This window comes from Podarcis muralis, chromosome 8, assembly GCF_964188315.1.
Source record: "Podarcis muralis chromosome 8, rPodMur119.hap1.1, whole genome shotgun sequence".
NCBI lineage: Eukaryota > Metazoa > Chordata > Lepidosauria > Squamata > Lacertidae > Podarcis > Podarcis muralis.
Window position 1 is genome coordinate 14,167,062 of NC_135662.1, and position 16,930 is coordinate 14,183,991.

A 16,930-nucleotide genomic window follows, 5' to 3' on the forward strand; every position below is an offset into this window, starting at 1 on the left:
TTGAACCATGGCTAACAAACTGTGGTTTAGCATTATGTGTGAACCATGCATACATACACAAAGCAGCAGCAGTAGAATACTTTGAAAGGGTGAGGAGACACAGGAAGGGATAGCTTTCATCTCCTTGTCCCAGCAAAAAGAAAAACCACACACACACACACACACACACACACACACACAAACAAACAAACAAACCACAGCAGCCCTGTGTTGCAAATGCACCATACTGTGTATCATCCTGCCCTGGTTGTTTTCAGACATTCACCAATAAAAAAACATGGATAAGAATATTCGTTGAAGCTCACCTGCAGCAATTCAAATGCAGCAAGGAGGTCCCCTCCAGAAATATTTCCAAAGTACACTGGGTGATAACTCAGTTTAGGCGGCTCATATTTCTGACCAGCCAATGTTGTCACAGGAGCAGCAACGGTAGAACCAATATATTCTGATTTACCCTAGACGTTTTTAAAAAAGAGAGACTTAGCAGAACATCATTTATCTTCACATTGTGCCGTTCATACAAAACCACCCCTACAACCAGAGTTTGGGATATGCAGAAGATCACGTCCACACCATGTATGCAAAGCACATTCAATGCACATGGTGTCACCCAAAGAATCATGGAAACTGTAGTTTACCCCTTGCAGTTTCCATCACCTTTCATGAACTACAGCTCCCAGGATTCATTGGGATATAGCCATGTTCTGTAAAAATGCTTGGTGTGTCTTTAGTGACCCAGCAGCCAGCAGATATCATGCTACAAGCTGTGCTCTGTTTTGGAGAGCTGATCACAAAGAAAGTAGGAATGGGGACCTTAAAAAAAAACAAAAACCTGTCATGGGGTACCATACCCTGGGAGCAATCTACCAGGGCCCTTATACCAGAGCTGAAAGAAGATGAGGGCACTCCTTTTTGCTCTGACATGTTCTTCCACTCCCCTTTCAGGAGGCTGCCATGGCAAAGACAGGTCACTCTGTCACTCAGAATTATCACTCAGAATTGCAGAAGGCTTCCCACCCCATTGGAGAGCTGACCACAAAGAAAGTAGGAATGGGGACCTTAAAAAAACAACAACACCTGTCAGGGTACCATACCCTGGGGGCAATCCACAAGGGCCCATATACCAGAGCCGAAAGATGATGAGGGCACTCCTTTTTGCTCTGACATGTTCTTCCACTCCCCTTTCAGGAGGCTGCCATGGCAAAGACAGGTCACTCTGTCACTCAGAATTGTCAACTGAGGGTTGCAGAAGGCTCCTCACCTCTGCTCTAGAGCAGGCTTCCTCAACCTCAGCCCTCCAGATGTTTTTGGCCTACAACTCCCATGATCCCTAGCTAGCAGAACCAGTGGTCAGGGATGATGGGAACTGTAGTCTCAAAACATCTGGAAGACCGAGGTTGAGGAAGCCTGCTAGACTTGAGTGGTCTAACACATGGCCTTCCTCGCCCTCTGCAGCCCTCCCAGATTTGCTCCTGTTACCCCAGAAAAGGAGACCAGTGTTTCTGAAATCAAAAGTTGGCAATCTTTGTAATGGAAGAGGACACTGTTTCTTTTCTTAGCCCTTTCTACATGTTGGACGGAAGTGGGATAAATTAAAGGTACCCCTGCCCGTACGGGCCAGTCTTGACAGACTCTAGGGTTGTGCACCCATCTCACTCAAGAGGCCGGGGGCCAGCGCTGTCCGGAGACACTTCCGGGTCACGTGGCCAGCGTGACATCGCTGCTCTGGCGAGCCAGAGCCGCACACGGAAACGCCGTTTACCTTCCCGCTAGTAAGCGGTCCCTATTTATCTACTTGCACCCGGAGGTGCTTTCGAACTGCTAGGTTGGCAGGCGCTGGGACCGAGCAACGGGAGCGCACCCCGCCGCGGGGATTCGAACCACGACCTTTCGATCGGCAAGCCCTAGGCGCTGAGGCTTTTATCCACAGCACCACCCGCGTCCCTTATAAATTACGTAACACAAACACAGAGCTATGCATAATTTCCATTGGGAGGAAGGGCAAGATGTAAATGGAATAAATGATAAATTATAATTTGTCCAGGCATCCAATGCATCACTGCACTCTATTAAAAAAGGACAGTTCGTTCAAACCTTTGAACGATCAGCGTCATTTGCCATGTAAGCAAATGTAATACAGGGGCTCAGGGCTGGATTTAACTAAATACTTGCACTTGTGGGAGCCAGCTCAATGGATCCCACTGGTGCAACAAGGATTGCCCCTCTTCTCTGCCCCCAACTCCCCAATCAGCTTTGGGGGTGGGTAATCAGGAGACCACCCCCTCCTAACACCATGGGAGAGATGAGAAGGGAGATCATTCCACCAGGCAAGCAGAAATTGGGTCCACTTCCTGGTGGGGCCAGGTTGCGGTCTGGCCACCTAGCCACTCCCCTCAGGGTCACGCTGGGGGAGACCCTGGCCACTTCAGGTTGCCAGGCGGCCGATCAGGTCGCTTGGGGGCGTGGCCAGGGACGATTTAAGCCACGGTGCGATTCTGAGGCTTCCGCTTTCAGCCTCACGTCACGGATCTCCTGCCTTCCCACCCTTTCTTCAGGTTGTGTCATTGACCTTGCTATGGACTTCGGTTGGTTGCCGTTGAGGGGCCTGGTAGGGCTTTTTCCACTTGGCAAATTGGCACCAGCCACTTGGTTTTCACCTACCTCGTAGCAATCGTCACAACTTTGTAAGGTTTGGCGGTTTGGCACTGGAATTGCGATGTGTGGGGGAGGGGAGGTGCAGCCATCACCTGCTCCTCTATGCTTAAGGGTTTTCCGTTAAAGGAATCTGGGGGTGTGGATCTCGTCCGAAGCCTGGGGAAGGGCTAGGGTCATGCCATGACCCCAGCGGGAACCCGGGGGATGCTCAAGTTGATCCGCATCAGCGGGGCTCCCCCTAATGGTGGTTTACCCTTACCAGACTTCCTGCAAGGCGGGCAGAAGTCAGATATAGTCTATTGATGCCAATGCCTAAGCCAATACTGCTCACATTCTGTAACCAATAAAGTTGTGGCCTAAAATTCTGTGTCCTTGTCTCTTTATTCTCTTGGGGGTGGCTTGGGGGCCTTGAAACGCAAATGCTTACGCTGATTCAGCATCTCCTTCGCACTACTCTGAATTCCACCCATATCGAGGTTGAAACAAACAAACAAACAAACAAACAAACAAACAAACAAGGTGGAGGAAATCATATTTACCACTGCATCATCATCGTAGAGCTCTACGACGATCACTGGGGGGAATTCAGCAATTTCTTTTCCATCCCCATGAAGCACAATATTATTAAACAGCAGCATTTGATTCCAAGTTGGAGACAAAGTTTGTTGTATGATCTAATGGTGGGGGGAAAGTAGTGCATTAGAGTAGACAAGACTCCTGCCCCTTAGATGAGCTCTCTTGGGACATTCTATCTGTGCTATGGAATAATATGCATATTTACACAGAGATTATTTATATATATATTCATAATTCGTTTGGCTATATTTTGAGCAATTGATTTAATTTCATTTATGAATCACTTGCCATGAAACTCTCCGAAATGATTCAACAATAAAAACAGATGCCAACTACAGGAGGCATGGCTTCAGGACCAGGGACAGCTCCAAGCAAGCAACTTGCTCTGACAGTGGTTGGGAGCAGATATCACCACCACAGAGTGCTATGGAGATGTCCACACACACACACACACACACACACACACACACACTGTGTGTTTCACAGCTCCTTCTCCCCCTGCAGCTGTTCACATCAGCACAGCTTCATTAGTGTCAGATCCATTTCTCTTTGTGTGCGCACACCAGGGGGGCGTCGACACGACAGGGATGTCGTTACCCTACGCACACCCTGGCTAGAGATGAATTTGGAATGGATTAAGGACTCCAATCAGTGTGAAACTGGTTTGAGAAACAACGCATCAAACAGTAGTATTTCATAACAATGTACGTGATACGTAAGTATTTTGGTTAGTGCTCTGTGAACGTGGATCAAAAGCTTGGCACTGTAAATGAGTGAACAATAAACAGGAGTCCTTCTGGTGCAGTGCAGCACATGTGCTCTACAAATGAGCTGTGTTTGCTCTGATGTTCCTCCTTTTAAGCATCCCTTTAACTGGTATGACAGCAAACACTGAAGATATATTTTGAGGATAAAAATGTACTGAAACCGGGGGTGGGAATCACTTCAATAAAAATTTCTGGAATGCCCTTATATAGAAATGAGGATTCTCCAGCAATTACTTATTCTTTATTGGAGCTCATGTACCATCATAAAAACAATTTCAGGTGCAGCCTAGAATCTATTGCCTACAGAAAGCATTACTGGCACATATAAAGTCTGACATTCTCCAAGATTTACAGAGCAAATGTTTATATGCCTACTCAGAGGTAAGTCCAATTTATTTCCATGTGATTTACAGCCAGGTAATCATGTACAGGATTGCAGCCTTACAATACTGTAGAAGAGAAAAATAAAGCGGGGACATGGTGTACGTTTATAATGTTATGGATGGTGTGAATGGATAGGGAGACATGCTCATAAAATGCTAAAAACCTGTAGTCTGGTCACCTAATGAAATCAACTGGCAGTAGATTCAGGACAGACAAAACAAATGCTTTTTGCATGCACACAGTTTATCAGGTTCCCTGCCATAAGAATGCAATGATGGCAACTGCCTCAGATGGCTTAAAAGGGGGGTTAGACAATTTTATTTGAGTCTATATCCCAGTCTATCCCATGGGTTCAACTCAGCTTTGTCAAATTTATTTGAGTCTATATCGCACTGTGTCCCATAAGCTCAGACCAGCTTGCAGCAGTTATTCTAAATGTTAATAGCCTCGTGCCCTAGGGGCTCACAATCTAAGGCAATCGGATGGGTTGAGCGATAAAAGAGGACAAACAAATTGACAATGAAATTGTCATGACCCCACTCCCCATCCACCAGTGATCTAGGCTGCAGGGGCACCATATGGGTCTGGGTCAGGGCTCAGAGCTGATGGTGGTAGACAGGGAACCCACTCCACCTGAGATGGTTAGATAAGAACTCTCAGAAGAACTCCCTAGACCAGCGATGGCCAACAGGTAGATTGCGATTTACTGGTAGATCGTTGGTGCCTGTGATAGATCGTGGTAGATCACGAGACCCCTTCCACCACCCCCAAAAAACAATTTTGAGCTCCCCAAAAAAGTTCAACAACTTTGACTTCTCCCAAAAGCCCAACAACTTTGGTCAATCCAGTGGACCAGTTTTTTTATAGCGGGAGAAGATCGCAGTCTCTTGGAAGTTGGACAAGCTTGCCTTAGACCACCAGGGCCAATATAGAGTCAGAGCCTGGTCCGTCATGGACACCCTCCCTTTAGCCTGACGAATCAGATGCTTCCTGCCACACATCATAGTCCGGCAGCGCTGGGAGTGCATCAGGAGGGAGACTATGGGATGAAGGAGGAATGCCTGCATTCAGCCCAGAGGCTTTCCCCTTTATGACTCTGAAGGCGGTAGAAGCAGGTCTCAGTCTGCTCCAAACCTTTGCGGAAGTGGCTCACTTGGAGCTATCCATGGTGCTGCAGCCTTGCTGATTTCCTGGTGGGCTCCAGCATCAGACCAGAACATGATCAATACTCACACACGAAAACAAAGATCACCACAGCCAATCACAAACAAACAACCACACCCAAGGCCAACCCCAACCTCTCTCACCACCAAAGGAACACAAGTGAACAGCACAAGCAACGCTGATACCAAACCCTACATACATTAAGCATAACAGAAACATTGCCACCCAATCCCACCCCCACCCATCTTCCCTCCCTCCACCCCTTCTTTTTTTTTCTTCTCTCCCCCTAATGTCTCAACAAATGAAACAGATTTGTAAAAACGTTGCATGGAAAAAATATGAGAGACATCACACTTACTTCTGTAAAACAAGAAAATCTTTAATATTTTTTTTTTAAAAAAAAATTGTAAATGTAAAATCTAGCGGTTTTGTGCGGGTTTTTTTTAATTAGGGAATTAATTAATTAATTAATTGTTTAGGGAAGTATTTAATATTTAATGCAGAGTGGCTGGGGAAACTCAGCCAGATGGGCGGGGTATAAATAAAAATAAAATAAAAATAAAAAACGACAACAACTCTGAGCTGAAACCAGCAATAACCCTGGGATAGGCAACACACTGCCTTCCAGGGGTAGCTGGCTTCCAAATTCCATCAGCTTCACCACTATGGCTGCTCTGTGATCCTGTGCCCTGTGAAGGGTGGGATAGAATCTTAGAATCACAGAATTGCGGAGTTAGAAGGGACTGCGAGGCTCACCCAGTCCAACCCCCCCCCCCCACAATGCAGGAATCTTTTTCCCAATGTAGGGCTGGAAACCACAACCCTGAGATTAAGAGTGACTCTTGCTCTGCTGCCTGAGCTATCCAAAACAGTATAGAAATTTAATAAGTAAGTAAGTAAGTAAGTAAGTAAGTAAGTAAGTAAGTAAGTAACAATCTTGGGAGCTCACATGCTCATTTTGACATAAGGTAAAGGTAAAGGTACCCCTGCCCGTACGGGCCAGTCTTGACAGACTCTAGGGTTGTGCGCCCATCTCACTCAAGAGGCCGGGGGCCAGCGCTGTCCGGAGACACTTCCGGGTCACGTGGCCAGTGTGACAAGCTGCATCTGGCGAGCCAGCGCAGCACACGGAAACGCCGTTTACCTTCCTGCTGGTAAGTGGTCCCTATTTATCTACTTGCACCCGGGGGTGCTTTCGAACTGCTAGGTTGGCAGGCGCTGGGACCGAGCAACGGGAGCGCACCCCGCTGTGGGGATTCGAACCGCCGACCTTTCGATCGGCAAGCCCTAGGCGCTGAGGCTTTTACCCACAGCGCCACCCGCGTCCCTTACATTTTGACATATCTCCAATTAAAAGGAGTAACCAGACAAGGGGAAACCTAATTAAGAATTTAGGGAGCCAATTCCAACCAGTCAGAATAGACAACACTAAGCCAGAAGAGGTAATTGGCCTATGACTTAGTGGATGGTAGCTTTGTGGGGTTTTATTCACCACAGGGAACCAGGCAAATAATGATTTGCGAACTACATCTTCCTCTACCTGCTCAGCACACGCTGGGAGATGACCTCTGTGCTGGGGAAAAAATGCTATTTGTGCTTATAAATACTTCCGTTTCTTGTACCACCGCCCTCTCTTCTTCTCCCTCTTACCTTCGTGGTCTGGCAGTGCGAAACAAACGTGACTTTGGCAAAGGGATCAGAAAGTCCGCTGCTGTCGGCTGCGATAAGACCCCTGGCCTGATACATGTGAACTCTCAGCTGGAAAACATTCTTGGCTGTGTAAGCACAACAGAAAGAAGGAAAGTTATCACTGTGGGGAGAGATCAAAGTGGTCCATCCTGCAAGTTCAACCTCTGGCATCTTCAGGTAGGACTGGGAGAGACTCCTGCCTGGAACCCAGGAGAGCAGCTGCCAGTCAGTGTAGACAATACTGAGAAATATGCACCCAGTCATCTGATTCAGTATAAGGTAGTTTCCCGTGTTCCAATATTTCCTAACAAAGCCAAGTTCAGCTTGAAGTCACTGACCAGCTTCCCTGAGTCACTTTTTGCTTGTGAACCCACTTGCGGTTTTTTATTATTATTATCATTGCCAGGGACAAAAAGCACCCCAATGGCAAAATAAAAATAAATCAATAAATTCCTCCTTTTTTTGCCCCAGGTCTTTTTCATCTACAGAACCAAAATCATAAATGGCTGCAATTTAGGGACATTGTATACTACTGCATCTGGGCAAGGGGGCAATATCCTAGAAGGACTGTGTTGCAGGTCTATTTCTGTGTAAATTCTGCAATGAAAAGTGCCACTCAGGTAGATTTTAACCCCACAGGGTGTAGAATATGAAGCCAAGAACAGGATAGTACTGAGATAGGTGCTCCTTTAGACTTCCAAATGTTTGCATTCCCATCAACCCCAATCTTTGGCCATGCTGGTTGGGGCTGATGGCAGCTGTAGACCAAAATAAATGGAGGGCACCAGCTTGGGGGAAGGCTAGACAGGCACATACAACCCCTGTCTGTGTTTGATTAAACTTACAGGCTAGCCACAGGTTTTCCCAGCTTGGCCTCCCTCTCAAAGCTGCCCCATCAAATCAAAGAAGGGATCAAGTCACTAGGTGCATATATATTTTTCAATTACGTATTTTGTGTTTTTTATATTGTAATTTTATGTTGTGAACCATCCTGAGGTCTACAGATAGAGGGTGGTATTATCATCACCACCATCATCATCCTCAGCAAACTAATTCACCCCCCACCACTGCAGGAATGTACGAAAGGAGGCATGACCTAAGGATTACATATGAACCCAATATATCAAACATATGTTGGAAATGTAAAGAAAAGGAAGGGACCTTTTATCATATGTGGTGGGAATGTAGAGAAATTTTGAAATTTTGGGAAATGATATATAATGAATTGAAGAAAATGTTTAAAATGACATTTGTAAAAAAACCAGAAGCATTTTTGTTAGGGATTGTAGGACAAGACCTGCCAAGGAAAACAAAGAACTTATTCATGTATGCTACAACAGCGGCAAGAGTCTTGATAGCACAAGGATGGAAGAACGAGGAAATCCCGACAAAAGAACAGTGGCAAGAGAAATCGATGAACTATGCAGAACTGGCTAAACTGACATACAAACTGTGAGATAAGGTCAACTGTGACTTCAAAGAAGAATGGGAACTTTTTACAAAGTATTTAAAAAGACAACAAATTCAATTGGACTCCTTGGCAGGTTTTGAATAAACATACACAAATTTAGTGATTGATAACATGGTAGATAGATAATATAAGAATTGAAACAATTTTATAACATGCAGAGAATAACATGTGCTGAGAAATCAGAGAGAGAAGCTGAGGAAAGTCTTGGGGGGAGAGGGAGGGTTTGATGGGGAATGGGGAAAAAGGGGGGAATAATGGATACGATACGTTTTGATATACTGTTATGTTGAAATTGTTAATGAATTTTTTTTTTAAAAAAACATATGAACCCAATATATGATTTTTTTTAAAAAAAATAACGACAACCAAACAACCCTGGCTGAGTATAAGGCAGCTTCCTATGGCACTATGTTCCTACATTTAAAGAATGTCTTACTTCTGTAAACCAGGCTAACAGGCGGAGGGCTGCCGTGATGCCCTGAGCTTGCTCCCGAAGGTGTTTCTGTTTCATATCCAATAGGCAAGTTGTCCAAAATTGTGTGCGCATATTTGGCGGAGCCAAGCCACAGGTAAGTGTCGACTTTTCCGTGAACGTTCCAGCCAGGAGGCCGTTTTCCTGGCAACTTAAAGTAAAAAAGAGGTGTCCAGAAGGTCAAGTTCGTTTGTTTATCAAGAGGCATTCTTCCAAAAATCACAGACCAGGGTGCAATATATAATTATATAACACAAATTACGTACAATCCTATTTAAACCATCAGAACGAGGAGAGGAACAGCTGAAACAGCAGAGGAGCTGCCAAACTCTTAAATAATTGCAGGGTGGGCTACATGCTCCAAGGATGAAATATTTGAAACCTGGGTAAGCCCTCAGTGCTATGGAATTGCACGTTTCCTCATCTAGGCTGCATAGACACCAAACATTTAAAGTATATCTGAAACACACACCACTGTGAAGAGTCCCAAGAACTGTAGTTTACCCCTCACAGAGCTACATTTCCCAGCACCCTTGACAATCTACAGTTTCAAGGAGTTGGGGAAGTGGGAAGTACCGTATTTTTCGCTCTATAAGATGCACCAGACCACAAGACGCACCTAGTTTTTGGAGGAGGAAAACAAGGAAAAAAATATTCTGAATCTCAGAAGCCAGAACAGCAAGAGGGATCGCTATGCAGTGAAAGCAGCAATCCCTCTTGCTGTTCCTGTTCTGGCTTCTGGGATAGCTGCGCAGCCTGCATTCGCTCCATAAGATGCACACACATTTCCCCTTACTTTTTAGGAGGGAAAAAGTGGGTCTTATAGAGCAAAACATACGGTACTTTAAATGTACGGTGTGTATTCAGCCTTTGTCACTGATCTCAAAAACCAGCTGTTCAGGGTGGGAGGATCCCTTGCTGATTCATGGCTGAATTTCTTCTTCTTCTTCTTTTAAAAAAGGAGTGGGTTGTTGCATAAATTTGTCTGGCAGTGTAGATGAGACACCAACAACAATGGCTGTCTCCTCATACGGTTGGGAGGTTCCCAGACTTACTTTCAAGAAGTGAGTTTTAATCTTCCCACAGTGCTTCCCTCTCTGGTCGGCCACCGGGGAGTAGAGCAAGTCTTTGGCTGGGATTCTCGTGTAGGCAACTCTTTTGTTGTTGCTCAGCATCCAGATGAAGACGTCGGGCACTGTGTGCTGAGGCTTGAAAAAAAGACAGGCATGTGATTTGAGCATCAGGAACACCATTAGGCTTGTGAAGAGCGTGCTTTCGCTGGGAGCTCAGCCATCTTTGATTGTGTGTCAATCAAGAAACAAGAGTCCATCTCCAACAAGTGGCCTTCTTTCTGTTTCCTTAAACCCCACCACCACCACTCCAAAAATTTCCTGCAGGATTAGAGAGGTTTGAAAAAACCTGGGAATGTGGCAAGAGAGGTTGTTGCTGTGTGGAAATGCTTGTAGCCTCTCTGATACAGTGGTACCTCAGGTTACAGATGCTTCAGGTTACAGACACTTCAGGTTACAGACTCCGCTAACCCAGAAATAGTACCTCGGGTTAAGAACTTTGCTTCAGGATGAGAACAGAAATCTCGCGTGGCGGCATGGCAGCAGTGGGAGGCCCCATTAGCTAAAGTGGTGCTTCAGGTTAAGAACAGCTTCAGGTTAAGAAACGTTTCCGAGCACAATTCAAAGTGTTGCTGCTGACCTTTAAAGCCCTAAACGGCCTCGGTCCAGTATACCTGAAGGAGTGTCTCCACCCCCATCATTCTGCCCGGACACTGAGGTCCAGCGCCGAGGGCCTTCTGGCGGTTCCCTCATTGCGAGAAGCAAAGCTACAGGGAACCAGGCAGAGGGCCTTCTCGGTAGTAGCGCCCGCCCTGTGGAACGCCCTTCCAGCAGATGTCAAAGCGATAAACAACTACCTGACATTCAGAAGACATCTTAAGGCAGCCCTGTTCAGGGAAGTTTTTAACGTGTGATATTTTACTGTATTTTTGGTTTTTATGGAAGCCGCCCAGAGTGGCTGGGGAGGCCCAGCCAGATGGGCGGGGTATAAATAATAAATTATTATTATTATTATTATTATTATTATTATTATTATTATTAAGAATGGACCTCCAGAACAAATTAAGTTCTTAACCCGAGGTACCACTGTCTCTCAGTGTAGCAGGATTTCCTCTTGTATGTGTTTGAAATAACAGTGAGGAGAAGAAGAAGAAGAGTTTGGATTTGATATCCCGCTTTATCACTACCCTAAGGAGTCTCAAAGCGGCTAACAATCTCCTTTCCCTTCTTCCCCCACAACAAACACTCTGTGAGGTGAGTGAGGCTGAGAGACTTCAGAGAAGTGTGACTGGCCCAAGGTCACCCAGCAGCTGCATGTGGAGTTGCGGGGAAGCGAACCCGGTTCACCAGATTACGAGTCCACTGCTCTTAACCACTGTACCACACTGACTCTCAGGCCTTATCTGATTCCCCCTCCACACTCATAGAATCACGTAATTCTAGACCTGGGAGGTACCTTGAGGGTCATTTAGTCCAACCCCCTGCAATGCAGGAATCTCAGCTAAAGCATCCATGACAGATGGCTACCCAACCTCTGCTTAAAAACCTCCAAGGAGGGAGTCCATTCGACGGGTAAATCCAGCAACACAACAGTGGGAGCCTGGACACTGCACCCTTCCACACACACACACACACAAACACACACACACACACACACACACACACAATGCACATAGGAGCCTTCACACCAACAGAAAACAAACTGGAGTAGTTACCTCATCGACTAAGAAACGGATCTTCCCAATGTAGTTCTGAGTCTCGCGCATCATTTCTTCGAGTGGAATCTTCTTCTTTTGCTGCTGGATGATTGTTTTGGCATCTTTGGCCATCGCTTCCTATGACAACAAAGAGGCAGAGCGTTACTAAAGTCACCTACCCTGTCAGATTCATGAGAGACAAGTCGGCATCGCTCCACTTTCATTCTTAAGTACAATATTCCACATTTCCACGTTTTCTTTTTCCCCCTTCAAAATTCCTCATGAAAATTCCTCAACATTTTAGTGTGATTTCCCTCCGATAAACACATTTTTTTGCACAGCAATTTCCCCAAATGCATTTTTTCGCGAATATATACATATATCTGCACACTTTGTCATAGTATATGCATTTCAAAACACATTGCTTGACCAAAGAAATGCATTGCAAAATATGAAGAAGTGGGCATTTCAAAGGATGGCTATGTTTCTGTTCATGTATTCTTTCAAAAAGTGAGAATTAGGTAGGTTCACCTTTAAATGTGGACTGAATTGGATTTCTCCTACATCCCCAATTCCTTTCTATCCACTGGGACTTGCTAGGAACGGTAACCTTATCTTTCGTCTGCTAACATCCTCCAGCAAGCAGGCGATAGAGTTAAAGGTTGCCTTCCTCAATTGTCACAATGGGATAGATTTGATGTCAGAAGAGGATCTTATCTTCGCAAAAGATGCATATTCCTCCCTGCATTTTCAGCAGATGAATTACTCAGAAGGGGAAGCAATCTGTCATTTGCAAGAGCCCTATTCTCCCCCCTTTTTTGCCTTCCTTTATGCATTTTTCAATTCTGGGCAAACCTACAGAACTGGGCCAGTTCACACACATACGTGCAACATTAGTTCCGTCATCATTTAATACCTCACCAATTGATGGTGCATATCTGAACGCAAGAGCTGCCTCTGCTGAAAATATTGCATTTAGATTGATACGAACGGGGACCGTTTAAGATTTTTTTGACACCTGGGGCAAGGTGGCACATATTGGTGTTGCAGCAGATTATGAATACACTCTTGATTTATCTGGGGAGACAACCATGCCAGGGGGAAAAAACTCTTGAACTGAGATTTCTGATGTGGCAGTTGACTTTTCAGTCATGCCTCCCTAGGGACCTGCTTAGTCTGACTTGTTTACACAGGGGGCAGCTGTGTCCCCCCCCATACAGTTCTCTCCCAGAGCATCACCAGGTCCCATCGCTCCCAGGAGACCTCACTCTATGTGCAATGAAAGTGTGTGGTGCCAAGGAGCTCTGCACACTAGCAACACAGGCTGAGGGGAGGTATGAATATGCCGTTTTAGAGCTGATTTCTATGTCTTCATAGCTTTTGATTCTGTGTCTTATTTTGTAGGGTTTTTTGCATATTTATTATAAGTCACTGAGAGATTGATGGCATGCAATTGCAGAACTAAGTAAATAAACGCCACAGGAACGCCACACATTTAAAGCACTGTTATGCCACTTTAAATAGTCATGGCTCCCACCCACCCACCAAAGAATTATGGGAAGTGTAGTTTGCTGAAGGAGATGAGAGTTGTTAAAGGTAAAGGGACCCCTGACCATTAGGTCTAGTCGTGACCGACTCTGGGGTTGCGGCGCTCATCTCGCTTTATTGGCCGAGGGAGCTGGCATACAGATTCCAGGTCATGTGGCCAGCAGGACTAAGCCGCTTCTGGCGAACCAGAGCAGCGCACGGAAACGCCGTTTACCTTCCCGCCAGAGCGGTACCTATTTATCTACTTGCACTTTGACTTGCTTTGAAACTGCTAGGTTGGCAGGAGCAGGGACCGAGCAACGGGAGCTCACCCCGTCGCGGGGATTTGAACTGCCAACTTTCTGATCGGCAAGTCCTAGGCTCTGTGGTTTAACCCACAGCACCACCCGCGTCCCCCCCACAAAGAATTATGGGAAGTGTAGTTTGCTCAAGGAGATGAGAGTTGTTAGGAGACACCTATTCCTCTCAGAGCGCTAGGGTTTCTTCCATGGGAAGAGAGGTTGATTGTTAATCCACTCTGGGAATTGTCGCTTTGTGAGGGGAATGCCGGTCTCCTAACAACTCTTAACATATTACCCTTCTCAGGATTCTTTGGGAGAAACCATGACTGTTTAAATGAAAGCTTCAGGTGTGGCCTCTTTGTCATAAAGTCCCCACCATTCATTTCACAACATTTGTATACTGCTTGGTTGTCCTAAAACTTCACAGCGGTTTTATTTCTGAGCCAGATGCAAATTGTGGCGCATGAACTCAAGAGGCTTGGCAGATAGAGCAGCTTTATAGCACATTGCATCTAGTATTCAAGAAAATATCTCACGTACCAATTCTTGCTTATACAACGTTAGTCTCTTTTTGTCCAAAGGCGTCCGATTCATCAGTTTGGGCTTCTTTTCAGCATTCACAATGAAGGCCCTGAAATGAAGACACAGTCAGAGATGGTATCTTCATAACGATGGATCGTAATTCTCCCGCAGCAAGTTCCTCTGTGTAGCCCGCCAGATGAGCCAGAAGATACTAAGCGCTCAGATTCATAACGTAATATTAAAGCGGAGGCATCATTTATTGCTGGGAGAAGTATAAAGAAGTGGAAATGCAATTTGTATGGTAATATTTCAATATGAAATTAATTAGTTTGGGGGATATGTGGCTATTTTGCATCCCATCCATTGTGCTCAAACGAAGTTTGAGCAAGCAAAGTCCTTTGCATGCATGTTGACCTTGCAGATTTTTGCAGAATCTATTTGCAGTGGAGGCTGCTGATTATTTCCAATGTGTGCGATGTTCTTCTGACAGTTCCGAAAGCCTAGTGGGCAATCTGGTAATGAATCTGCTGGAATATGAGGAATGGGAACAGAATTGAAGAAAACAGATAGATAGATCTGTGCATGAAGTTGGAGTCTAAGTCAGCAACAGCTTTTTGCAACAGGACACCAAGTTAAGCGAGCAAGTTAGGTAGTAATAATAATAATAATAATAATAATAATAATAATAATAATAATAATAATAAATTTTTTATTTATACCCCGCCCTCCCCAGCCAAGACCGGGCTCAGGGTGGCTAACAACCAATAATAAAAACAAGTTGATTAAAATACAATTTAAAAGATTAAGACACAATATTAGGGTGCAATCTCTTCATAGGAGGAGAAAGGAAAAGAAAAGAGGGGGAGGGAATCAAACTGATTCTAAGCCAAAGGCCAGGTGGAATAATTCCATCTTACAGGCCCTGCGGAAAGAGATCAGATCCCGCAGGGCCCTGGTCTCAAGAGACAGAGCATTCCACCAGGCCGGAGTCAGTGTTGAAAAGGCCCTGGCTATGGTTGAGGCTAATCTAACTTCCTTAGGGCCCCGGACCTCTAGGGTGTTGCTATATATGGACCTGAAGGTCCTCCGTGGGGCATACCGGGAGAGGCGGTCCTGTAGGTACGAGGGTCCTAGGCCGTGAAGGACTTTAAAGGTCAAAACCAGCACCTTAAATCTGACCCTGTACTCCACCGGGAGCCAATGCAGCTGGAAAAGCACTGGGTGACTATGCTCCCATGACAGAGACCCTGTGAGGAGCCTCGCTGCAGCATTCTGCACCCGCTGGAGTTTCTGGGACAGCTTCAAGGGCAGCCCCACGTAGAGTGAATTACAGTAGTCAAGCTCAGGGGTGACCATCGCATGGATCACTGTGGCCAAGTTGGGGCGGGAAAGGTAAGGGAATCCTTTGCCCACTTACATGGGAATAAGTCCCTTTGAACTCAGTGGGACTTGTGTCAGAGTTGACATCAGAGGCAGTTTTAGGGCAGTGTGACCAGTTCCACCTGGAAACTGGACAATGAATGGAGATGGCACAGCAAGCATTTGAGGCTATGAGGAGGAGGTGTGACAGTTCTGGCAAGTTGGGATACTGCCAGAGAGACGGAGGCATCAGGCAGGCACCAGTCGTCTCCAGACGATCGTCTCCAGACGATCACCGGTCTCCCGTGAAACAGCATCAGTCAATTAGCGACACGAGCCTCAGAGACATTCCAAGACCCGTGCACACCCTTTTCAGCAGAGTCTCCACAACGGAAGATGCAGACAGAAGAGCCTATTTACAGCTTTATTCAACGCAGATCAGAACAAAGGAAAAACATGACTGCTTGCCCCCGTGTCCAGGAAAACAGGCGGAACAAAAGCTATATACAAAACGGAAGTTCCCAGCAAGAAGCTGGAAGTCAACAGGTATGTGATACACAACAATCATGCCTGACCATTTAAGGTGGAACGGAAATTTCCTAACATCCTCCCCCTTTCCGTGTAACCTGTAGTACCTGTGGTTCAACCCAATTGCAACCTCCCTACATAAACCTTAAGTTGTTCTCTGCTAACAACCTTAGACAACAGATCAGCAGGAATTTCATTTCCTGGCATGTAGGACACCTGAATGAGTCCTTTCTGAATACACTCTCTTGCACGATGTAACTTAATCTGCAAGTATTTGGTTCTTTGCTTGCAACTCTCTGAGTTCAGCAAAGCCAAACAGGATCTATCCTACGACTCAGCTTTATATGTGCTTTATATGTGCTATAACACTGTGACACCTGTTGATTCTGTGGAGTCCCTACAGGATTTCTCTGTATGAAGTTTACAATGCGATCAGTTAGAATCGGTTTTTTGATGCGTCTAGATCCAGCCCTTGAGTCCTCCTGCCTGCTTCCCAAAGCCTAGTTAGTGCTTGCTCAGCTTTAGGAAGGAGGAAAGGAGACCCTGCCAGAGCCCTTGTACCTTCTTCCCAAAGCCCAGCACAGTGTGAGGGCTGCGGGGGGGGGGGGGTGGCACCAAGATTTGGCCTAGCTCAGCAGTGGCATAGCGTTGGTTGCTGGCACCTGGGGCAGGTGGACGTGAACCAGAGGGGCAGGGGGCGTGCACTGGGGTGTGTGTGAGAGGTGCCAGGTGAGGGACACCAGCCCA

General features: G+C 45.9%; 1 protein-coding gene across 2 annotated transcripts in view; it reads right to left on the reverse strand.

Moving 5' to 3' along the window:
- The window catches only part of FER1L6 (fer-1 like family member 6), a 122,082-nt gene that overhangs the window by 44,568 nt on the left and 60,584 nt on the right, over positions 1–16,930 (reverse strand). For both annotated transcript variants that reach the window (XM_028736194.2, XM_028736193.2), the window contains exons 16-22: positions 14,315–14,405; positions 11,964–12,083; positions 10,234–10,386; positions 9,143–9,329; positions 7,197–7,321; positions 3,195–3,329; positions 306–455 (exon numbers count right to left, since the gene is read on the reverse strand). In XM_028736194.2, the coding sequence (XP_028592027.2) occupies positions 306–455; positions 3,195–3,329; positions 7,197–7,321; positions 9,143–9,329; positions 10,234–10,386; positions 11,964–12,083; positions 14,315–14,405 (961 nt within the window). The remainder of the gene's footprint in view (positions 1–305; positions 456–3,194; positions 3,330–7,196; positions 7,322–9,142; positions 9,330–10,233; positions 10,387–11,963; positions 12,084–14,314; positions 14,406–16,930) is intronic.